Source organism: Callospermophilus lateralis, chromosome 14, assembly GCF_048772815.1.
Source record: "Callospermophilus lateralis isolate mCalLat2 chromosome 14, mCalLat2.hap1, whole genome shotgun sequence".
Lineage (NCBI taxonomy): Eukaryota > Metazoa > Chordata > Mammalia > Rodentia > Sciuridae > Callospermophilus > Callospermophilus lateralis.
In genome coordinates this window covers 27,962,702-27,989,309 of record NC_135318.1, presented here as the reverse complement: position 1 = coordinate 27,989,309, position 26,608 = coordinate 27,962,702, and the positions used below count along the sequence as shown (strand labels likewise).

The 26,608-nt window shown below is 38.6% G+C and overlaps 1 protein-coding gene across 5 annotated transcripts in view; it reads right to left on the bottom strand.

Moving 5' to 3' along the window:
• The window catches only part of Crim1 (cysteine rich transmembrane BMP regulator 1), a 180,022-nt gene that overhangs the window by 35,117 nt on the left and 118,297 nt on the right, over window positions 1–26,608 (bottom strand). For 4 of the 5 annotated variants that reach the window (XM_076833156.2, XM_076833154.2, XM_076833155.2 and 1 more), the window contains 4 exons: window positions 11,609–11,737; window positions 4,145–4,301; window positions 1,354–1,475; window positions 12–221 (listed from right to left, as the gene is read on the bottom strand). In XM_076833156.2, coding sequence (XP_076689271.2) covers window positions 12–221; window positions 1,354–1,475; window positions 4,145–4,301; window positions 11,609–11,737 — 618 coding nt within the window. The remainder of the gene's footprint in view (window positions 1–11; window positions 222–1,353; window positions 1,476–4,144; window positions 4,302–11,608; window positions 11,738–26,608) is intronic. The other variant, XM_076833153.2, reaches the window with a different exon arrangement.

Genomic DNA, 26,608 nt, shown 5'->3' with positions numbered 1-26,608 from the left:
CCAGCTGTTACCTGCACATGATGGGCAGCACTGTCCAGGATGAATGGTGGGGTTGCCACAGGCAGGCACCGGGCAGGTGATCAGGGCACACATTTCCCGTCCATTGTGACAGTAGCATTCCCGGCACCCATCATGCCAGCTTTCCTCATTTTTATGATGATGGCCATCCATGGACAGACATGTGCCTGACAGGACAGGTGGCCCGGCGGAAGCAGGGACCTCTGGACAGACAGAAGGCAGCCTGGTGAAGAAGCAGCTACAGCACAGGAGAAGCAGCATGTCGTGTTCTTATATGGGATGAAACCTGGCCACCAACAACTACGTCTATGAAGGACAGTCAAGTGACACGGGAAATGCTCAGGAAAAGAATTTAAGTAAATAGGCTTTTAATTTTGAAAGAAGAAGAAAGAGAAAAGATTACTCATACGTTTCTCTCCTGTTAGCAGGCTAAGTTTTACTCCTTTCCCTGATTTTCTGATGGATAAAGTTTCATGTATATTGAATGTATGGAGAATCATTTCTCTAGAAGCTTCATCCAGTGGGGAATTCCTAGTCCTCTTGCAATGAACAGATTTTTGTTCTGTAGAACAACTGAAGCAATTGACTAGAGGTGTGTTTACTTTGACCTCCTCAAAACACCATTAAGGTGGTAACTGTCTAACTTTGAAAAACTGCCGAGTAAACTTTAGGGATCTTTTATTGCTTAATCAATGTGTCACGTTAACAACCACCACAAACTGGATGGGCAGCAGGGCGGGGCTGAGAAAAGGGCAGGAATGGCAACCCAGGTGCACACTCAACAACTTTAGGAGTAGCCAGGTGCAGACTAGTGGAGATGTTCAGACAAGTGGAGATGCTCAGGATTTGTTCTTTACATACTGTTCTGGGCTGGCATGTGCTTCTCAGCCCATGTCAAAATTCTCACGGAAAACTCAGTTTTGAAACATACGCGTAGACCTTCAGTAATACTAACCTCAAGGGCATTGAAATGAAGTTTTTTACCGTTAGTTGTATCAATTCCATTTCTGAACTGAGGGGGACTTTACAGAGGCCAAGATAAACTTTAGCTCTAGGCTCAAGTTCCTAAGACAAGCAAAAGTGAAGAGCTAAGAAGTGATTAACTTGGTCAATGTTCTTATTCATAATGGGCTTCCTTTAAATTCTGTTCTGAGCCCTTTTATTCCATTAAGATGAAAGAAAAAAGAAGTCCTGTGGGAGGGTCCACAGAGGGTGACAATTGTGTCAGAGGAGGCAGCAATCACTTAAACTATTCCATTTATAGGATGTCCTTCTGCTCTTTGTTCTGGTAGCCCTGGCTGCTTTGAGGGGGAAGGGCTATGTGTTCACACTTACCTCTGCACTTGCAGATAAGACAGCCATGATTGTCTTGTTGGAAACCCAAGGGGCAGATTTTACTGCATGGGAGCTCCGGACATTTCCTACAGCGACAGATGTCACAGCCATGCTTATTCTTCCTGGGTAATTAAAATTTTGCCAGAGGTCAGAAAATCAAAGTCTCAAATGATGCCCCACCATTCAGACCAAGGGTCAATGAAGTGATGTTGCCATTTATGCAGAGAGACTGGACTCTGCTCTCAAAACTCCTAGGGTGACGTGTAATTAGCTCCCTGTGGCTACGATCACCACCCACCATGACCAAGGTTTAGAACTACCCAGGCACTTGTGTGTTTCTGGGACATGCTGGTCAGAATCCCAATGACATGACTATTGATTTAATCATGAAAAGTGGTGTCAATATAAAAAGTTGCATGTGTAACTGTATAATATAAAGGTGAAGGATATTTCATTGGACAATGTTGGAGATTAGCACTAGACACAAAATCTTTCTTTTGTTAGGATTACAGGATTCCTCAAATGATCACATTCCCTGAGAAATTCTAGACACTAGTAAACCTTTTAATGAGGTATCTTCTGAAACTTATAGAAGATAGGAAGAGAAGACTTAAGGACCCACAGACCAGGAAGGGCTATACAAATGTTGACAAAGAATATAACCCTTAAGAGGACTTACAATTAAGGTCCAATAATTACTTCATTTAGTCTAGGTAGGAAAGAATGTCCTCCATCCCTGAGCTATGAACAAAGTACAGAGGGGAAAAGGAAAAAGTCTGGAGGAACTTTTTTCCCCTTAATAAGCTTATCTATATTCTACGTTACCATAATGTCAATATCAAATAAATAAGTAGACATTTATAAAAAAAAACATTAGTTTAAGTGGAGATTTTCTGGACAAAACAATTCTTACCAATATTTCATTTTCTCCAAAAAGAGAGTAATATAAGAGACTCACCCACCCTCCACTTCTTCCTGTTCACAGCTGCAGGACTGAGCACTCCCAGCTTAGCATCTCCTCTACAGATCTGGCCCTGCCTGACTTCCTGCACCTCTGAGGGAAAAAAAACAACTACTCTATTTACCTTCATGCCTCATCCCAAGTAACCCTCAGTGGCAGTCAACTGGAACAGAATTTCTGTTCTTTCTCATGAACAAGTAAAGGGGCACTAGAAGAAGATGGTCCTATGAGAAACCTTTGATGAGTGACAATTGTGACAATAAAATACACTTTGCTAAGTGAAATAAGTAGTGAACATTAGGGTCTACTCCTTTATTTCAACCTAATGAGAATAAGTTAAGTGAATGACAGATTCATGCCATATATTGTGCAATTTCTGAGATCTGCTATTCATTGTTTGTTCATACATCCATGAATCCCTCCATCCCAACTATCAATGTCTGCTATATGCACAAGGTGATGGTTCACTCAGCAGGTGAACCAAGGGGCACTGATGGCCACCCTCGTCCTAACATTCCCATAGCATGTCTGGTCAAGATTTCTTTTTAAAGGTTGTTATTAAAATACACGGTCTAGTCAGTTGTCCATGACAGTCAACTGGGCCCCTCTGAATGAATAAGAAGTGAAATCTGTACTGTCTCAAGGACTTACCCTCAGAGATGAAGGCTGAGTTTAGTGGCCTTGATTCTGAACTGTTATAACATTAGTAAGTGGCTGTAGCTACTATAATGCCAATGATACTTTATTTTACATTAGCAGTGAAGTGATGAAATAACTATGCTTTTATTGATATCATATTTTAGAATTAAGAAAATGATGGTTTATGTTTATTTGGAGCATTTTTTAAGAAAAATGTTCCCAACTTAATTATCCAATTAAAATGAGAATGAAGATCTATCCCCACAACCGAGAATTTTCAAAAAGAAGAATAAAAAAGATGAATGAAATAAGATGAACAAAAGATGATGGATCTCAGTTCTGTAATTTGATATAACTCTCACCAAACTGCAAAGGCACAAAGATTGAAATGGGAGAAAGCAAAATAAATAAAGATTCTGAAAAGTGATTTGTTTTTTAATGGATCGACTTGTTATAAAAGGCTGATATAAATTGAAATAATAACATTTTGGTCTATATTTAGACCAAAGAAGCAAATATAAAATATTTATTTCCCCCATGGAATTGTCTACATTTTTGTAAGGGTTGACTCAATAAATATTTAAAAATACAGGTCATGGACCTCATCTCCAAGGAAACTCATAAAATCTGCCACATAAAGGAACAGTCCAGGGGCTGGGAATGTGGCTTAAGCGGTAGGACGCTCGCCTGGCATGCGCGGGGCACTGGGTTCGATCCTTAATATCACATAAAAATAAAATAAAGATGCTGTGTGTCTACCAAAAACTAAAAAATAAATATTAAAAAAAATTATCTCTCAAAAAAAAAAAAAAAGAAAGAAAGAAAAAGAAACAGTCCATAGAACAGCCATGAAAAGCTGTGGCACTAATAGCACTGGGACCACATGACAGCTCCATCCCCGCCCCGTCAGGTAGTGTCCAAAGGACTTTCCTACGGGGAAGTCTCACTTAGCATACATGGAGAGTGTTTCTGGCACATCTCCACAAAAGAGCAGGAATAAAACTTCATTCTTTTCTTTGTAGACACAATTCTTTGCCTGCTTTCTGAATGACTACAAAATCAGCGTAGGTTATTCTGGACTTGGAACATGACTGACTCCTTCACAAACACACAAAACGGCTAACAGAATGGGTGTGAACATCTCAACAAGTTCCACTTAATGGCAGGTTTTCTGAATGAAGGAGTACGTACAGGTATCCAAGTGGACAATATTTGTCACACATAATAGGTCTGCACTTCTTGGGCCGTGGGCGGCACTGACAGATCTCGCAGTTGTGGGCATTGGTTAGGAAGCCAAAGGGACACTCCAAGGCGCAGCCTCGTTTAAGGCCTGAGCACAGCTCCTCCCCTGTGAAGACAAACGGATGGCACGTTTCTTCCAAAGGTGAACAGACCAGGATACATCGTGCTTCAAAACCTTCCCCCAATCCTCCCATCGAACATGGATTCAAATTTCCCAGCTCTACCACAGCATCAGCATCATGGAGAAGTACAGACCGTGCTACTGCATGGTTATAACGTGACTCTACCCTTTGGTAGCAAGACACAAAATAAAGTCCAGCTTAGAAGTGGATTTCTGAAGCCTAATCAGATTTGATTGGTTTGAAGTGAAGACTAATGATTGAGTGTATTTTTAAATGAATTTTTTTTTTTTTTTTTTTTTTTTACTAGTGGACTGATGGTCATTTATGTTAAAATGAGGGAACTGGAAACTTATGCTCCAAATTTCACTATGTATTTTATTTGTATTGCACATCATCAGAGATGATGAAGGTACTTAAATGCTCACATTATATTTACTCTTGTGGGTGTTAGATGGCTTCACATAATGCTGCATTATTGTAGGTAGCCTAAGGGATTTCTTACCCTTTTATATAAACACATCTCCTACAATATAATGAAAGTGAAATTCTCAGTGCTCTGCTTAGATTTTTTTTTTTAACCTACATGCTGACACATATACCCATATATTTGGGTATATTTAGTTAGTTAATTAAAAAAATATGCTGAAGAAATATTCATATTAATGTATAACTGCTATATGAATGTTTAAACTATCCCCCATTAGCACAATTTAAAGGGATATCAAACTGTCCTGTTTGTCAGTAGTTACATTATTTTAGAAGGGGGGAGAAGCAATGGTGACCATTAAAAGAAACTACTGAAGATACTAGCTTCACTAATATGATGATTTTGAAGGGCATTACAGAGCTTAATGAAAAAAATATAAAAAATATTAAGGCAGGAAAAGCATGCTTGAATGATAAAAATGAAGCAAACTGAGACCTGTCTGAAGTGAAATGTAGAATTTTAAAGAACATCAAATTTAAAAGAAGAAAGCTGATATGTTGATGACTAAAGGTTGGCCGTGTCTGTATGTTGTTCAACATGGACTGGTAAGACGGGAAGCGGACGGATACTGCTGGGATTCTAAAGGAATTTTTATTTTATATGGACATCCTTCAAGCATAGATACTGTAATAACGCACAGGTTCCTAGGAAAACCAGACATCATTGTCTCCTCCACAGGCAAATCTTAGAATCTAACATTAAATCTTAACTACACTTAATAGGCGAAATGGGTCCGTGTTTTACATAAATGTTTTATGACAGCATCTCTTGTGACTCTTAGCTGGCAACACTTGCATAATTTAATTTGTTATCTTTTAGAAAGAAAATGTGACTTATGGTATAATATTCTATTTTGCTGTTATCATAACCTCTTATGACACATATTTAATATAACCTCATGGGTCTGTATCACCCTGCCAAGCAACTGAATATTAATCTATATCCTTAAAAGATAAATTCTAACTGGCTCATCTAAAAATTTGTAGATTACGTGACTTGGAAGGAAGGTCCTTATTTTTCATTTCCCATGATTAAAGGAATGTGTGAAACAGTGGAGAAGACTTTCATAACCATGTTTTTTTTTTTTTTCTGACATAGAGACCTTAAGCTATGAACCCATTTTTCTATTATAAGTATTTTTAAGTCATGACACCAAGTGAATTATGTTGGGAATAAATGAATTAAACACACTCCTACAACTTCCCAGAGTCAGCATCCTTGGGGATTAAGTTCCTTGAAACTTTCAAGTTTGAGCACATTTGTGTTTTTATTTTTTTGGTTCTGTTAAAAGGAAACTTTTCCATAGACCTTGACCTAGAATGCCCTTCACTCACCTTAAAAAAACCATTATATCACTATTAAGTTAAACAATTTGGTAATAACTAAGCTTGTCTTCAACCTATCTGCTATCATTTGGAAGTATCCACCAAAGGCTTGGGGACCAGCCCATGTCACTGTTGGGAGGTGGGGCCTAGTAGGCAGAAGTTAGGTCACTGGAGGGGTACCCTAGAAGTGTATATTGGGACCCTGGGCCCTTCCTCTCTCTCTCTCACTTAGTGGCTGTCATGAAATAAGTAGCTCCTCCCACCCTGTGTTTCCACCATGATACACTCTCTCACCACAAGCTAAGAAACCACTGACTAAAACCTCTGAAACCACAAGCCAAAATAAACCTTTCTTCCTTATAAACTGATTATCTTAGGTGTTTTTGTCACAGTGACACAAAACTGACCAACACTGTCTCTGCTCAGGACATTCATTAGAAAGCAGACTGGCCATGTCACCTCAAGTGAAGTGCCCCAGCCCTTCCCTGATTTGGAATCACTCGTTTGTGGGCTCTGGTCTATATTATCTCAGTTGTGCTTAAAGGGAAGTTCTAGGGCAGGGCCCTAATTTCTTTATGCTCACAGTCCAGGACTGTAATGGGATTTAGCATGACAACAAGCTGCTGAATGAATGAATGAATGTATCAAGTCAACACTTGCTACATGCTCTTCTCCAGCCATGAGAACTGCCATCCTGACAGGGAAATAACAGCACAAAAAAACTTTTCTCTGATAGTACTGAAAGTTTTTCAAAGTAGGAGCATTTGCTCAAGACTTCACAACTGTAAGAAGCATTCCTTTATCATAAGGGATACAATGTCATTTGCATGTACATGAGGTGTCCTGGAGGTGTCCTGCACACTGCTTTGCTCTAGTACTTTAAACTCTTGGATACTAGCAATTTCTACAAACCCATTAACAATTAAGGATGGCTATTATGTTCTTGAGGCTATTAAACAAAGAAATGCAGCATTACAAATGGTAGTCCCAATCTTGTCCCTGACAGTAAATGTTTGTACATAAGTAAATAAAATGAAAAACAGGGAGCCCCCCCACCCCCCCACTTGATGCTGTCAACTTCTTGGGATGCTTGACTCAGATATATTTCATAAAAGGTATGCCAGCTTGCTCCTCCTTGTTACCATTGATTTTACATATATGCATCAGTTTCTAGATAAAAGCATTATTAATTCCTAAAAATCAAATAGTATTAAGACTTCAAGAGAATTTACCAATAAGCCAGTCAAAACCAGATGATTTAAAGATGTGGACAGTAACATGCCAAAAGATTGATGCTATTCAATTCATAGAGATGTCATTTAATACACAGAGTTTATAAAGTAAGGTGAAGTGTATTGTGCCTGATAGCAACAGACATTGACAGTTAAAAAATAATGTTAGTAACAGTTTGTACCAAAATAAATAAATAACCCCGCAAAATAGGGGATTAGTATCTTAGTTACACACTTTTAGTTTTAAATTTTGTCACTATTGTACTTTCTGAAACATTTTCTACCCTACTTCTCTTTATTGTCAACATATCTTTCATACACTGAGTCAGGGATAATTCAGTTCTCCATATCCCCTCGTGTATTTGTTTAGCAGTGTTCCAAGATGCTATTTTTGCAGATTAAAATAGTAAGGCTATAATACGCTCAGACAAAAAACTCCTTTGTCATATAATTTCCACATATTTTTGAAGGACATGTTTCAATAGGGTTTTATTTTAATCCTATCCCGACTGCCTATGATATATATTAGTGTGTTACCAATAGTACCAATATCAGTCAAGGATAAAGACATTTTTATCTTCTTTGCGTCCCGTTAGTGCTTAGCCTATACTAACCACTCAACAAAGGTAGGTAAATCAAAAAGTGAATGATCAAAAAGAAAATCAATAAGAAAAGAGAAATATTTATTCATTGTTGACCTTATTTTAAGAAATGCTGGTGCCAATGGGAACTAAGTCTGATTCCTAAGAGAAAACAAAGTTATAAATGATAATGGCTGTGATATCACAGCCATTATCAATATATATATATATAAAAGGCTTTGATGGGATGCAGAAAAATACTGTAAGGGAGAATTCTGGACAAGATAAATACTTATCACATAGAGCAATGGGACAAAGAATACCCTACACTCTACCTGAATCTAAAGAACTCCCCCCCGCCAAAAAAAAAAAAAAAAAAACAAGGAGAAAGAGAATTTGAAAGTTTAATTGGAAACATAAAAAGAAAAGTTGTTGGTGAGTGTCCTGGAGGGCAGGAAGAATTGGAGGCAGGCAGGAATGAGGGAGGAGGGGAATCTGGGGCTTTCCACAAAGGGTCACTTGGGCTGACTCAAAAGTGGATGTTACAGAACAGCTAGTGTGCAGAATCAAGAGTCACCACATGCCAGGCAATGAGGCTAACTCTGCATCTGTTCACTTACTTGGTCTTTACGATAGCCCATTAATCACATATTGTCCTCTGTCCTTTATGGATGAGGGCACAGAGGTTGTAGAAGTAAAGCAACTAGCTCTGATCCCTCAGATGCAGGTCAGGCTGATGCTAGAGCTTTCAAGGGGAGCCGTGTGTGATCACAAGAATTCGACAACCCAGGACCCAGCAATGTGATCTGACCTGACTCAACTCCAAAAGACGGGGCCTCCAAAGTTGTGAAATAATCAGAACAGCTAATAGGAGTGGGAGAAGGGAGAGCAAAGTGCACATGCTTAGACTTCTGTATGAATCAAACTGGCAAGTTCCACCTGGTGTTTGTGTTTTCAGGTATAGGGTGGCAGGAGTGAGAGGGCAAGACTAACCCAAGTCAAGAATCTCAGGGTGATGAGATGAACATACGACCAGAATGGTGAACCCTCAGAGGGGGACTTTAGACAGGAATGATGTCCACAGGTGTCCATCATCCTAAAGGTTCTCTGCTCCTCAGCCAGCTGATACCTGCTGAGCACTGTGGGCTAGGCACTGAGTATGGCCCTGGCGGAGGCAGTAACTACTCTGGTGTGAACAGAAGCTTCCTCCTAGCAGGATTCACTTTTGTAGGTAACAGAAGCAGGCTTCAAATGGTGGCGTTTCATTAGTTTCATTTTTTTTTTTTTTTTTTGGAGTAGGTCTTGCATTTTATTCATGTTTGTGGCCTTGACACCTAATACAATACGTGGAATATGGCAGGTGGTAAAAGAAGAAAGAAGGGAAGAGAAAAGGAAGAAAGATCAGATATTTCTACAAATAGACAAAATCTGCAAATAATGAATAGTTAAGTAAAGATTTATGTGTTAAAAAAATAAGTCCCCGGTACCAAATCCAATGTTATTATATATATATATTTCTTCCTAAAGGGGGACAAAATGCAGGTTTCTTCAGGGTGTACACACAGATTTTGAGAAGTCAGAAAAAGCTAACTCAAAGACAAGTCATAGAAATTCTTCCGAATAGCCTCAATTTGCAAAAGGCCAGTGATACCTTTTGACTTGCTTTAATGACAAGTGAGGGAAATCCCTTATTTGGACTGATGGACAAAAGTTCCTCAAGATATGCCAAGAGTCTTACAGAAACATGACTAGGCACCCCAAACTTTATAGTAGTAAAACTCAGATGGAGTATTTGGGTGAGGTGATAGGCACATCTGTATTTTTAGATGTTTAAGAGCTTCAGAAAAAATTCATGTACAATCCCATGATAAAAAAAAAAAAAAAAAAAAGGATTTGTAACTCAAGAGGCATTACAGGGACTGAAATATAAACATTTCATGACACAATTACCAAATACCTTGGTGTTAAAAAGACAAGGTTGACTATTTATGTAAACAAGTGTTGCTGCCAAGGCAATTCTCCAGTGAACTTGGCTTTCCAAAGGGAGGTATAAAAGGCAGATGGGCACATAGCAGAGACTGGCCCTTCCCTGAACAGGATCAGATGCAGAAAGGCTAGCCCCAGATGGGTGGAGGCTTGTAGGAAATATGAAGATGGCAATAACTACAAGAACAGCAGTTTTATAAACTCTCTTTTAGCACTAATTTCACTGTGTAGACAGCAGGGTGGTAGGTAATGTGTAACAGAGAACACAAAATTATTCTACTCCTATTTTGTATTTTCTTTATAAAAATATTCTTACAAAAGAAAGTGATGAATGATTAAAGTTAAGAAAAATGTTAAGCCCAAGATAACTGATAAATCAGAAAGAGTGCATCCTTCTATGTTAAGTAAGTTTAAGCCTCTAAGCCCAGGATAATTATATCCAAAGCCCACAGAGAATCTTCTTATTATAGAACGATTGTCTATGTTTAGGAGAGATCAGAGAGAATAGAAAGAAATTTCAGAAAACAAGCTAAATGTCAACTCAAAAGGACAGAGGATTCAAAAAATACACAAAACTTAACATTAACTGAAAATTCTTCAGGAACAACTGTTACTCATGACCACAAATCTAACAGCTCCCCACCAGCTTCAGTTTATTTTGAAGTGAGGTTTCCAGCAAAAGAATACTGCAAATATAATGCATATTGATTTCAGACAAGGTATCAGGGCATAGGTGTCCAAACTTCCTTGCAGAGATGGGGCTGATGAGGCTAAATAAATCGCACACTTCAGGAGTGAAGACTATACTCAATATCATACTAGAGGTCCTGTCCTTACTTCTGTATAATTTAATCCAATGATTTAGACAAGAACATATCAGTGGTATTTATTATAATCTAGGAGGTATAAAGAATAAGATCACATTATCAAGATTAAAAAGTATTCCAACTAGTTGGAAAATGGTTTAAAATGATTAGCAAAATTCCTTGTTAAATTTGGCTCCACATTTATATGATCAAAAAAATTCAAATGTTCAAATACAGAACAGATGTGAAGCAACTAACAGCAGCGGACATAAAAAACACCTAGTGATACTAGCTGCTTATAAACTCAAGATTAGCCCACAGTGTGCCACTCAAAGAGCTAACGCTAGTGAAGGCCACAGAACAGCACTGCAGATATCAGTGCAATCTAATATTTTGTTTCTAAGTCACATTTTACATAAGGACAACGACTCCTGGAAAAGACCAACTAAATTCTAGCAACCATGTCACCTGAGGAATTGTGAAGGGCACTGAAGGACTGAAGGTGTTTATTCTGGTAGAGGAATTAGGGGAATTCAAAATAGTTTTAAACGTGTAGGGCATATCCACCCCCCTGCCCCCTGGGTGGCTTGAAGTATATGTTCCAAAGCCACTGTGGGCTGGACCCCCAATGAAACTGGGCATCAAGGACCATGAGAACACAATGAAACCAAGATGCAAACCAGAATAAAAGAGCAATTCTTTTTCTCCCCGATGACTCTGTATTTGTTTGTGTTAACTATAACATTTTCCCCCTTTTTCTTTAGGTTGTCAAGGGAATGTCTGAGCAGGAGTGAGAAAGGTATTCAATCATATAATATACCTTGACAATGTCATATTAGGGCTCAGAAAAAAATACAGTCTTCTGTCTACTCACTGTTTTTGCACTGACAAGTTCGACAGCCATTGTGATCAAGTTTGAAACCATAAATGCAGTCCTTCTCTGTCAGAGTGCAGTTTGATAACTCCCCACACGCAGGTGGATCAATTGTGATGTAGGTTGGTTCTAATAATAAAGAGAGAAAAAAAAATCAATGGAACATATGATTATCTCTAGATGCTATTCGATCTTTGAAATCCCACACTACAGTAAGTTACAAAAATCCAATCAATAATTTTCATCAAATTCTAAAATGTTTATAATATTATAATGTTGTTAACCCCTGAAATACATATTTTTATTCAGACTTTTAATAATGTGAATACTAGACTTCATTTTTTCTTTTTGGTGCTGGGGATCAAACACAGGACCTCACAAGTTAGGCAAGTGGTATACCATTGAGCTGTACCCTCAGCTACTTCAATCCTTTATGTTTGAGCAGTTTGTACATTTTGGGGCATCCTGTGGAGGAGAGGTTAAAATGTTACCTGTTCTTCTATTTCCTCATGAGGTCTTCTCAATTCATTTTTCATAATTGTCAAAACCTAGCTGCCAAAGGTCAATTATCTCACTCTGCATTCTGCAATTCTTCTGAAAGCTATTAGCATTTTTAAAAAATTAATAAATCAGAGATGTTTTTGAGAGTAGTTTAACATACCTGAATTTCTTTTATCTTTTATGTGACACTCCCTTGCTTATGACAGATGATATGATGGATAATGGTGACTAAGAGTTTATCCTCAGGGCCTGGAGGCCCGTGGGAGTGGCAGGGTGAGAAAGAAAAGAAAAGAAAAAAAAAAAAAAAAGAGCAGCCTAGCTGGGAAGAGAGGCATGGAGGAAATCAAGACTGGAGGTGATGCTTTCCCTTCTCTGCCAAGTCAAGAACGAAGAGCTGCCATAGAGAATAATGGTAACTACACACACTGGCATGAAGCATGCTCTGTGTTTACACAATGCTGACAGTGTGTTCTTCCTAAATGCCTGCAAACTTCACTGTACTCCAGTGGGGTGGGTGCTGTCATTACCTCTGGGTATCTATCAGATGAGGAAATTGAGTACAATGACTTGCCCATGGTCACTGCAGAAGTAAGTTTCACGAGATTCAAACCCAGGAATGTCTCGCTTTAGAGCACCACTTTCAGCTTCTATGCAAAGCAAAGACTGTTCGAAGGTACCTGTCCTGTGGTGCATCAGTAAGGGACAGCTGTGGATGGGAAGAGTGTTGCCAAAGGAAACCGAGATGCTAACATATTTAAGTAGCATCTTTCCAACCAAAAGATATTATGAGCTTCTTTAAATTGTTTCTCACAATATCTTTGTGAAGAAGCCAAGTACAGAATGTCTCTACCTACGTTTTCCCAGATGGAAAATATGAGGTGCAGAGAGGGTGACTGGCTTATCTAAGTTTACATAGCAACCCAGTAGCAGGCTGGGAATAGAACAGAACAGAGGTTCCTGACCTCCTGTCCAACACTCTATCCATTAGTCCACACTGTCTTCTCAAGTTTCATCTCCTGTTACCATGGAAGACAGACCAAAATAAGTGTTTGAGCTGCCACTGCGAAGATCAAAAGGTCTACATTTTTATCCACCTCGTAAAATGGGACAGTGATTCAACTCTCTGCAGGTAGGAGACAGAGGTGACCTTTTAGAGATGCTCTGACCAGTATTCCCTCAGTAAAGATATGTATCACGTGAACAGCACAGTTTGTCTGCCTTTATTACAACCCAGAGTTCAAAGAACATTTTCCTGAAATTTTTATATAAACTTTCCACTGCTATAAAATTTCTGATTTCCTTCAGTGACTGAAGCATTCTTTCTCATAGTTAACTCAAGTAGAGTTTTAAGAATGAATTAGGCATGGTTCTGCTTCCTTCCTATATTCTCTTTAAATTTACTGTAAATATTAGTTTTCAAACCGGTTTTTCTTTAATCATTACTCTTGCTAACCAAACTATGGTCTTATTCTAGCCATCAGTCCTAAAACTGCCAATATTTTGTCAAAATATTCTAACTACAAGTATAAGACAGAGAGAGGAGAACACTCACATCACCTTTAAGTAAACCACACCACGGGTTACCCAGTGAGGAAGAACTTCGAGTTTCAGAGAGTAACTAGACCAAGGACTGGGGTGGAGTCTGAACTTTACATGCACTGTTTTAGTGGATAGCATAAGGGTGAAGAAAAGGCTCAAGTACATTTACACAGACCAGAACCTTGTATTCTTTACTAACATTTAAGATGTGAGGTTTACAAGAAATTTTGCCTTCAGAAAACACATTATGGGAAAAGACATATTTGGGGAAGATTACAATGATATCAAAACACAAAAAATGCATAATAATCACAGGGTGATATGGAATTCTACTCTCACTGTGTCATAGGGATTTGTTAAGAGACTGCATTATCCAACTTTACAAATAAGATCTTTCACCTCTGAATGATATTTTTCTTCAATAGTCATATTGTGTTATTTTTGATACATGTTATGATTAATGGGTAGGATTAGGAACGTGATCTGTGGCTTGAGAGTGAATGAAAAAAAAAAAAAAAAGAACAGACTGAGTTGTTTTGAGGATCAGGATCAGAATAACACTGACTGGAATAGTCCCATGCTCCATTCAAATGGCTCAATAGCTTGGTGAAGAGTCACGTTCATCTAACATGACTTTCTCCACGACAGGAAATAGGTTCAATATGCTTCCCAAAACATTTGGAATAATAGCTTTTGTTCAGTTAAACAAATGAAAATTAAATACACAGAAGGACTGTAGGGTTTGTGCTGGTCATAAAACATGCATGTTAAGTATTTTAGATAAAATGAGTGCTTCTAGACAAATGTGGTCACTTGCTAAAGGTAAAAAATTATTTTGTGCCTCTAAAACCAACATTTTCCCATTCACTAAGACCTACATTTAGATGGAAGAAATTGGTAAGTATATACACTGTGAATTCTGGAACCCTTAGTATTTAACATTAAAACATAGAAAAACTTAAATTATTTATGTAAGAAAACTGTCAATTTACACTGGAACTATTCTATTTCTCTTTGATAGATTATTCATTGTGATAGAGTAATCACAGAAAGAAGCATCATTTTTAAAGGCACTTAACACTTGGCACTTGTTTTCTTATATTTAACAAACAGTATCTTTCTCTTATTCAGATATAACCTGGAACAAATTCGAAAAGCCTTTTTGTGGGTGGTAACATGGTTCTAGGGTCCTTACTGCTGTCATTCTACATCCCTGGAGTAATTTGCTTCATAATGGGCACATCTATAGGGAACTAGCTAGAGACATCCCAGTTTAGGGCGTTCCCGGTTTAGGAAGATTATTCCTGCTGGGAATAGGGCGTATCCTGCTGCCTGAGTTCCTCTTGAGTTCTTAGGGATTCAGACAGTTTTTTTGGGAGACAGAAGCCCAGTGGAGGTGCGGATTTTGGGCAGAGAACGTGGATTTCCCTAGAACGTGTGTGTAGACGGCCGGTGTGAGTTCGGGAATAAAGAATTGTTGTTTGAATCTACAAGCTGTGTGGTGACTCGTGATTTGTGCCCAGCCAGACTACGGCACAGTCATTTGTTGTATTCTATTGCTTTTCATCATTCTCCCAGTTTTAGAACCGTTTCCTACCATATGAGGCATACCGGTATCTACAGTAGTTCTATTTCTTCATGAACAACTACAATACAAACATAAAAGTATAAACGAGATACAAAAATTCCAACTTCATCAAACAGATCTGAGAATTTACTTTTAGTTCGATACATTATTATGTACTCTCAGAACCACTCCTATTGCTAAAGTTAGGGCAGGTTTTTTTTTTTTTTTTTTTTTTTTTTTTGAGAAAAAAGTACTGAGATGAGAAAACTGAAAATTCAACACCTTATTCTGTGTAATGAACTCCAAAGTGGGGCAAACTTAACCCCATCCTGAGTTAAATCAACACTGCATTTACAGTCCTGAAAGAAGAATAACCAAGACCTGGCTAGATTTTTAACACAGCTTCTAATCCAAGGGAGTGGGAAAAGAGTTGATTTTAAAGAATCCAGACTTATAGAATCAAAGTGCATCAAGGAAGTGTTGGTCAAACACATGAAGTGTGCATTCTGCTTGTCTCCAAAGTTAGAGTTTCCTGGAACTTGTTTATCAAGAATAATTAGTATTCTGTATTTTTCTCTAGTGTAAGCAGCAGTGTTTTGCATATGGAAAATACCTGATGGGTCTTGGCCTGAAGACCAGAAGGCTCTCATTTAAATCCTACACTTCCCCATAATAACTACATTATATGGGGTATGGTACTGAAATTATGTGCCAGAGTACACCCCTTTCTGGAAGGGTGATGGCGACCTCTGTCCTCGGCAAGACGGGTGAACAGTTCTGCAGAAAAGAGGTCCTGTTGACTTCGGGAGGCACTGCTATATTACCTGTTGCTCTGGGCAAAGCAAATCGTCCCCTTTAAACAGGCTGGGTAGGGATATGTCACTGAACATCTTTCAAAGCAGAGAAACAGCTGAGATCTCCTCATTTGGGAGAATGAGGAAATGTCATAGGAGGCGGGATTCTGGCGAGGGAAAAGTCAATGACATGGTGCTTACAGGATCACCCTGAAATTCCATCTGGTCTGTATTAAATCAGCTGAGGAATTAAAGAAATACCTTAATGTCCTCCAAAGGAAGAAGGCTTGAAACAGCAGGAATTCATTGTCTTTGGCTACAACTATTTCTAAAGGGAACCCTGGAACAGCTTCTTTGTGGAGAAGAATTCTAGAAATAGTTTCTGAGCCTAGAAGCAATAAAGAACAAAAATGGGTGTTTGTTATGTGTGCATCCAGTTTGCTGTTTCCTACTCTGCAACTGAGTGGGAACCACTGCTCTCTTCAACCTACTGTTTTCTTGAATCACTTTTAAAGACTCTTTCAGTATCATAGACTGTTCAGAAGAATTATTTTCACAAGAACCCTTGGGATCATGTCAAGAGTGCAGATGGGATGCCACCAATTTTTATCCCAGGTCCTAGAGGACAATATTCTGGAAGGAACCCTCTTAGAAGATACAGTAACATGGACACATATTGGTCCTTCATTTTTCATTTATTTAAAATTTAGAGATATTTATTTCATATCCTAAAAAACCCAGCAAACTCCTTATCAGTAAAATTATCTTCATGGAAATATTGATAGTTTTCAAGAATTAGCCCCAGACAAAGTTTCTGAATAACACTGTCATATTTTTTAGACTGATATTCAAATACTTCCTAGGAGCAATTTATAGCTCTTCAATTGGAAAATTAAATCACTATGATCATAATGAACTTGATCAAGAATATAAAATTAAAATGAAAATCATGATTCTAACTCCAAGGCTGCAGCAATAGGTCATAAAATAACATATTTTGGGGCTGGAGTTGTGGCTCAGCGGTAGAACGCTCGTCTCCCATGCGAGGGACCCTGGGTTCGATCCTCAGGATCACGTAAAAAATAAATGAGTGAAATAAAGGTATTGTGTCCAACTATAAAATAAATATTTAAAAAATAATATATTTGATTATGTTATCACATAATTGTTATAATTGTGGTAAGCAAATCTAAGTGTTCTCCTTTCTTGTTTTGTTATTTTATAGAGAATCCTCAAAAAAGTGGCAGGGGAACTAGGAAATTAAACTCAAATTCAATCTTTTAAGATGCTGATTTAGTTTTGTAAGTCTTATCACAATATAGATAGCCCACTGACTGGAAAAAAACAGCAAAAAAATATATTTTGACTGTCAGCAATATTAAAATGGGCAATAATTATGTTAATTTGCTTCTGAAACCGTTTACATAATCACTGGTTTTATATTTCCGGTATCGGTAGCTTCAACAAAAATATTAACAGATACTTTTAACTTTGTGCCTTATCTCTATTACTTTACTTCTGGTTTTGAACGAATTCATACAAGGTGCTTCCTGCTCTCTCGATTACTAGGAGCTGGCTATATATTTCATATATAATACTAATTATCTCCATTGAGAAATGAGTGAAGCACTTTTTCTGATTACCCTGGTAAGGCTGCAGCCAATCAGCAGCTCTTGAGTAGGGGTGGGTGATTCTGGAAATGCACAATCACTGACAGCATACAAGGCCAACCCTTTTAGGTTAGCTGATGCGCTGCTTATCAGGGTAACTAACTGGTTCCAGGTTTTGAGGGTCTCCGTGAGTGCCACCTCCAGGCTGAGCTCTGGGTGAGTGGCAGGACTAGAGGGTCTGGCTGTGGGTAGCAGCTGTTTAGTGGCACCCTTGACTCCTATGCACCCCTATTTACATACATGCTGTCTTTCTGGAAAAAAACTCACTATAGGTAAATTTCTAAAACAAGTACTTTTTGAGGATAGATACATTCTTACATATCTTTCTTAAGTGAAAAAAATTTTAACTAGGAGCAATGAGATAAATGATGCTAGTTTCTATCTCTCCCACTTCTCTCATTATTTCTCCTTTTGGGCTTTAATAATGTTTTGCATATTTCACATAGCTCGTCTTTCTCAATTCATAAGTCTGCTTATTTGATTGTGAGAGATGAAAATGAACAATTATGTTCCCTTTTCAGACTTAATTCAGGCACTCTCTTTCCTAAGTTGTGTTTTTCTTCTGGCTGGACTTGGTTAAGCCATGTGCATATCCAATGAGTGGGAAAATTCCAAGGCTTCACTCACTTTATATGGCAGTTCCATCGCTAAATATATCAGGTCTCCTACAGCCCCACCAGTTAATGGTAGCCTGTCCAGGGCCATAAAACTGGAGATAAGGCTGGCCAAGGCAGAACGAAAGGAGATAGCTTATCTGTTTTACTATATCTTCATATGTCATTCTGTTACCACAGTCGCTTTTCAAATGTGACCCATAACTAGGCAGAATACCATTTGAATAAATCACCTAGTTGTCAGCATAACTGGAGCCTGGGAAGAGAAGCACAGTGAAGATCAAATTTACCCAAACGAAGCCAGAGGGAAAACTATTGATGCAGACAACAAGAAGAAAAGAGTTCAGGACACAAAATTCCCTAATCTGGAAGTGGGAATTTCCATGGGATATGAATGTGTACTTTAGAAAAATCTCATTAAGTCATGGAAAAAAATCTCCTACACTGGGAGTTTTCAAATTCTTTTGACCACTGCAGATTTAGTTATCCTTTTTTCCTTTGTATATATTTCTCATGACAACACCTACATCCTTGTAATTTCTGCAGTACTTATCTCAGAGCACTTTCTTTGTTTTATTTTATAATGAATGGTGTGAAAATGTTCCCAAGATTTGTATTATTTTGTGGTCAGATAGAGAAACAACGATATTATTTATTTTAGACCTATTTATTAGCTCTGTATGCTTTTTCCAAGGAATCTTGGCTATTGAACATATTTTTCTTCCTTTACCAATCTCACATTTAATAGGAAAAGACAGTAGTATGATTAGGAGATTATTATTAAATGACCACAAAAGACAAATTTAAAAAAATTCTTATGGAATGGGTTATCTTTTTTCCAGTAATTCAGTTTGAGCAGCTCACAAACTAGCACTGGATTCCAAGAATAACCTGGACTTTATATTTGTCTTAAATTTTATTCTTATATTCTTTTTATTCTTAGTTTTCAAAGGGAATATATCTTGGTACCCTTTAGGTGAAAATGTCACATTCACGTGAGCACGTGTACATATGCACGATTCTAACAGCTATATTCAACTCTGGCAGGTGGTCACATGGTCAGAGTTCTGGTCAACCCTTTGGTAAATGGCTGAGAACTTGGGAAGAAGGGTCCTCATTTTAGGGACAATGCCTCATTCACTGTTGATAACTTCAGCACCTAGCACAGCACTTGGCCTACTATTATTGCTTAATAAATTAACAAGGAAGAAAAAAAGACATCTGAGCACCTAAAGTCAGGGCATATCATTCAACAGAGAAGGGCTCAATACTGTCCTCAAAACAATAAATCTCTGACTTCTCACTTTTAAAGGACCAACAGTGTCGTAGTGCCTCATCACCATGGCAGCCCCCTGTACGTGGTAAGATACTCGATGAATGAACTCCCTTGAAGCAGCGAAGCTAGATCTGACAGCAATTGTAAACTTGACACACTTATAGCAGTGAAAATGGAATGAAAACCTCCCAAATCAAAGCATTTCAAAGTGAGATACTCAGAGATGACATGCAGGTTCCTGCAAAGGACTTCAATATGATCTCCATTGTAGGCTTAAGAATACACAGAAGGTACATTCCTAGAGGCTTCCCATCAAAGTTCTTACCATAAAGTCTGATACCCCAAATTTCAGTTCTTTAGAGAATTCAATTCTGGGATAACTATCCTATTCCTTGATGATCTCAAATGAAAAAATGTGGCTAAAATAGTCCTGAAAATAGCAGGGTGTTTATCCAACTTAGGGCTCACCTTTTACCAGGTGAAGAATGGTAAATGACTGCTCAGCAGAGTCAGTACATGATTACCTGCAAAGACTGGCAGGTATCAGAGGAGAAAAGGGAAGAGGCTGACCAGAATGCATAAGTGTCCGTGATGGAATCCCACAGACTGGCACAATGATGGGGACTGAGGAGCTCAGTGATTTTACACAGTGGGGACCTGGAGTTTGGATGTGAACAGGGCTGAGCAGGAAACAACCCTGAGAGGAGAGAGCAGACCAGGGCTCTAGGGCTGAGTGACGTTCCTAGGTAGGGAAGGGAGGCAGCCATGAACAAGGTGAAGCAGGAAACAAAGTCAGCTGTCCCAGAGGTCAAACAGTAAAGGTCGATAAGAAAAAGAACTGGGAGTCAAAGCCTAGGGTAGGCCAGAGGGTACACCAATAGTAGCTGGGTCTCAACCATGAGAATGAACCCAGGAGCAAGAATGACTTTTGAATCTGAGCCATGATACTCAATGACTTTCACATCCATCATCTTATTTTCTCATCCTCTTTCTTCTGATGTTGAGGGTCTTGAGAGAAGCAATGCTAAAATCACAGATTCAGAGACAGAAAACTCAGGTTGGGTCCCTGCTCTCTCATTATCTGACAGACCACCATGAACCTCTACGGGCTTCTACAAACATGGTATTCCTACCTCATGATAGTCCTACAAGGCTCACGTAAGGTTGTAAAGAGAAGAAACTCTAAGGGTTACATGAATGACTTGATGCTGTAAAGATGGTTGTAATGACAACCCTGCCTGCTCAGAGCTAGAACCAGTTTCAGATAATAACTAATTAATGAAATATGAGCCTTTTCATGGGTCTCAAGCGTTCAGCTGACACACGGTATTACAATCGCTTCAGCATTCTGAACCCTGTCCGTTGTAACTTAAGCATCATTTTCTATCTTCCCTGAAAATGCAAAAAGTATCTGGGATGTGGGTAGGTCTGTGGTGTCATTTTCATATGGTCTGGTAAGCTTTGGAGCATGTTAGTGACCAGCCACTGGCGCCTTTCACCTTTGCTGAGTAGCAGTCTGAGATCATTGTTCCACATTTTGACCATGTCTATGGTGTCTCCAAGAGCACAGTAATCTCATAGTCATCAGCTTATCCAATGTGAGCTGAAACAATGACTGTGTGCCTGGCTGACTGCGTCCTTCCCCTCTCATGACAGGGGCCTTTCTGGAACTTTAGGGACAAGGGCAAACTCATCACAGTTTCATGTACACTATTTTGGTATCTCTGCCAGCAGTCCTACCATTCTCAAGTTAAAAGAAGGCAGAGAAGAGCCATGTCTGAAAGCTGTCTTTGATCAGCACATCACAGTTTCAGAAGGACAGTGAACTCAAACTTGTGCCAACAGTAAGCGAGTTCAACCAGTACTTTCTTAGAATTGGAGGTGTTTTACTCAAAAAATAATGTTCTTATTATCTGCCCCCAAGCACGAGGGCTCCCTGACACAAGCGAATTTGTATGGCACAGAATCTCTATGGAATCTTTTTCTAAAACTTGGTTCACAGAAAGGATGACAGATTCATAGTTTTGAAAAGCTTGGATCTTGCTGATCCCTCTCAATATCCAAGGCCTCAGGCCATCCCAAACTGACAGCTTATTATCTCTGAACATATTTTAGCTTTGCTAACAAATAGAGACTCCCTGAACTGTTTCAAAAGTGAGCCAATATGCAAGGCAATAGCTGTCCAATTAAGGTGAAAAAGAACATGGTCTTCGCCTTCCCACTGACAGCCACACTGAGGTGGCTCCAACACACCAGGCCCAGGAGTAGAGGCAGAGAAGAACCAAATATACAAACAAGCATATACATAAAGCTCCACCTGATTCCACCATAGAGCAAAGACAGCCCAGTTACACCAGCAAAGAAAGCTTTTTTTTAAAGTACTCAGGTACATGTAAATAGAAAAAAAAAATGACGAGCAGTGGAGGATAGGGATGGCATACAGAATGCATGCTGCAAGGTCTGGCCACTGGGCTGGGGGTAGCTTACAAACTCGGTTCAAGGTCTGTTCCAGCAGCCAATGTGAAAAACAAACCCACAATGCTATATGACTCTCCTGGTCCACAATGATCAAATCTCAAACACTTTAGAATTTTCTTGGGGCTTTTTCATCATGTTTTACTCTGGTACAAAACAGAACCTGGAGTTTTGACCTGACATTTATTTCTGATTGACAGCTAGCTTTCCAGTGGCCTGGATACCTGAACTAGGATTCTGTTATAAACAAACCTGATACGTTTAGTTAATTTTTCAGATTCAAAAGTAAAATCCACTCAGTGTGTAGGCGGGTATACTACGCTAAATAAAAACTGGGTTGACCTGCTAATAACTCAAATTCAAAAAAGTGTACAATCAAAGGCACTATGTCCCATACATCTTGACAAATTTAAAAAATGTGCTGTTTAGCATTGCACATCCCGTATCAAATTTAGATCAAACTGATGGTTATTGTCAGGGATCTGGCACTGTTGGATCCCCATAACAGACTTCCCCATCTGCACCCTGGGACTGCTGCAATGAACATCTGAGAGTCTCAGGCTGAGAGGCAGACACATGGGAATGATGCTATTCCTGCCACCTCAGCAGCCACAATAATGGGGACATCCATAGCAGCAAAGGACATCCTTTAGGAGACATTTCTTTACCTTCAGTTGTTCCTATTTTTTTTTTTATCCCCATGTAACATTTTATTTTCAATGATCACATACAGCAGAGTAAACAGTTCCAATCGGGTCTTTTAACAATGACGCACTGAGGCTATTCACTATCTCCAATGCTAATGCTCATGTCCTAAGCAATGTGAAATCATTTTGCTTTAAAAAGACACACTGACTATGCTACAAAACTGTTTAAAATGGTATAATAAGAAGAATTAGAGAAAATATTAAAAATAAATTATATCGAGTCGTTAACGCTTATTTTAAAAGAGCAATTTCAATTGCAAATTATTTTTATCTAAATTATTTGAAAATGTTTGAATTGAACACCTACAATTTCACAAAAATGTACCAGATCATTTTGATGTATTCCTTTAGTCTCTATGAGTCACAAAAGTACTACACAGTAGGTGAACTGGTGTATATACATATTTTTTAATAAACACACCAGGCATTATGCTTACAAATAAGTGTTACTGATAAAAGTACTCACTTTTGGAGGCTATATGCTTGTGTTCCCCAATGCTGGTCATGTTAAAATTCTATTTGAAACTTGTCTTCAGATTTGCTTTCAAAGCAAATGACTATGCCATAGGAAACATTTTACTGTCACATCTTGTTTACTCTCAACAATCTCACCCTGGTAGATCACCCACCCTTTCCACCAGACTTAGATATGAATGACTTTGGTTATTTCCCAGAATCCAATAAACCTTCAAAGTCAGACATTTACAAAGCTGAGGATATTCCAAAAGGATATGCTGTGAGCTCCAAAGTCAGTTTTAAAAGAAAAGCACCAAAAATATTGGAGTGACTGCTTTCCTGGAACAAACGTACAGTTTTCCCACATAACCATTTTGAAAGGACACTTCAATTGAACACGTAAATCTTGGTATGTTTAAAAATAACCTCATTATATAGTCCAACACTGCAGTAGTGCTGAGAACAAACGTGCTTCATAGGAAAAGTACTGAGACCAATCCATTCCTTAGAATTGAGGCAAACACAGGAGGAGATGATGAGGACTTTTAAATAAGATGGTCAAATATAACCATACTTAGGTACAGCAGAATTTCTCCTTAAAGCTGGAAACTGTGATTACCAGTTAAAAGGTTAAATCTCATTTGGCTGACAAAAGCTAATTCTTCTACTTATCAATGGCTATACCCTAAGGAAGATGGGATCTTTCTTTTCAAAGTTTGCAGGCCTTTTCTGAAGGGCATGTCTCTTAATAAACTTCATTAACTTCTGTTTGGTTGCCTAAGACTTGTCTCTTATCCAAAAAAGTTTAACACAGTCTCAAAAGAGATTGTGTTTATTTAAGCTTGTTGGAAAAACATTCCTATCATTTCAAGAATGACTAAATATTTTTCATTCACATAGTTAGCATTCCAGACCATGTTTTCCTGCCTCTGTTGATTAGATGAAAATTAGCAGGCCCAAGTCTGATCTATTAGATGCAATTATCATCTTAGTAGGGAAATCACGAGACTCTTTTAAGTACAGGAGAGGGACAGCTGGGAATATAAAGAGGAACCTGTTCCCTACACACTACTGCATCAGGGTAACACCTAAATTCTGCTAACTCAGAGGCAGGGGCCTTTCCACCATGTGCTCAGAATCAGCCCTGAACAATTCTGAACAGTTAAGGCATTAAGCACTGATCATCTGTAAATTAAGAGTGTAAGGCCAATAAACCTTCATTTTTTAAAACTTTGGTCAGTATGTCAGTTTTGCCCCGCCCCCCTCAAAAAAAATCAAATGCAAAGTGCAAGGCATTACTGACATAGACCTGGAGAATCAGCAGCAGAACTCTGGCTCTAATCAAGAACAAGCACTTCTCCCCCTAACCTGCTTCTGCAACATTCACTTTCACATCTGTTTAGATGTTTATGTATGAGGTGGATCTGACAACCAATGAAAGCCACTTGTGGAAAACACATCTTTCTGTAAAGCTACGAAAACCCTCAAATCTTAAAAGTGATAATTTAAGGTCAGAGGGGAAAGTCTTTTACATCCATTTCGTGTACACTCCAATGTTATTTTACATATCTAAATTTTTTAAATGATAAAAAAAGTAAAAGTACTACAGAATTTTTCATCACTGAAAAATTTCTCATGTTTAGCTGAAAGACCTAGGTTAACACATGGTCATCTGCCATGCATTTGGTACCCAACATTATGACCTTATTTGGACAAGCAGAAAACAGACTGTGTTATATTTTAATTTCCATTTATGGAACTAGTTTCCAGGACATTTAGAGTTAAAGGATGAAACAGCATGCCTGACAATCTTTAGGATATTACGAATATTTTATTATTCTTGGCTTACTAATAATAGCACAGTGATATGGTCCTAAAGTACTACCACCCATAAACTGAGTTTTGAACCCTGTTATGTACCAGAATGTTAATAACATGTGACCTGTGGCATCTCTGACTTCTCCGCCCCTCTGGGGTCAGCCAAACTATGCTTGACTCCTTGCCACAGAAGCAGTAGCTTAATCGTCTGAGATACTGTTCAGTGGGGAAGCATTATGGGCAGGGCTGGAAACATTTTTTCCTTGTTTCAAGGAATTCCACCCAGATATGTGCCTGGTACAGACTTTTCTGGCAACCCAGTAGAAATCTCCCTTGAAGCACAACTTGGTTCAAACTTTTATCATCAACATTCGCAAAAGAATACAGTGCTCCTATACAGTTAGGACTGATGACAAGGAAGACACTGCACTTGACAGCTCACGGACCTCCAGTCTTTTAGAGTGCTGCAGGCAATTTCTTGGGTGAGCCGATGTTGAAGTGGCTTACAAAATCCACATAGATTGAGACATGCTTACCACCTCATCTTCAATACTGCCCCATTTAGGACCAGGATTTCTCATCTAAGTAAGGAATCCCAGAAGCCAGGTGGTGGTTGTGGGGGATAGTTGATTTTTCTGGTTCAATCACATTCCATCCTAAATCCACAAAATTAGAAAGAATCCATGCATAGTGAACCTCTTATTCCTTCACTTCAAGTTGATTAAGTCCAGGTGAACAGAATTACTAGGCCTGCCTAAAACTCAGCTTTGTATCTGATGATAATTCTTCAAATAACACTGCTTCATGCTACCATGGACAAATTTTTAAAATAGTGAAATAGAATAATATGATGAACCTTTATGTGTCCATCACCCAGCTTTGAAAATGTATAAAGAACTCTTTGATTTCTTGGGGCAGAAACTTCATTTCTGAGACACAAAAGCCAGAGAAAGGAAAATGCCCACTCACCCAACTTTAAGCATGGGATTTATTTACTGGCAACATGAGTATCATTTTTAATGCTACCTTTTAAAATATTACCTATGTTGTTCTTAGTTCTTGAAAAGTGATACTCTGATTGGCTCCCAAATCCCCAAGATCATCAAAATCATCAACTCCTCCCGGCAGGAGGTTCTGCACACAACCCAGCCTGAAGAACACTCAGGTCACAGTGGCCACCTGGGTGGGGTCCAGACACAGCCCACGATGAGACAGCAGATCAGGTCTGGCATTAAGACTTGTTAAGTCATGATGAAATGCTTATCTCCTGCATCAAGTGTCAAACTACATTGGCCCCACACCTGTCCACGTCTCTTGTATTTTTCTTACTGAGCAATCATTGAGTATGTCACATACATCTCACGGCCACATTTCCCTCCCCAACACTTTATCTTACCTTCAACTATAAAGCAACAAGATTTGTAATGGAAATGGTATCTTGTCCCTGGCATCTCTCTGACATTAAGAATCACCTTGGGCAACATTTATACATGACAGTACAGGGGTGTGTGTGGGAGGGTGGTGGGGAGATATCAGATTATTTTAAATACCTGACTGTATCTTAAAACAAAACAAAACAAAAC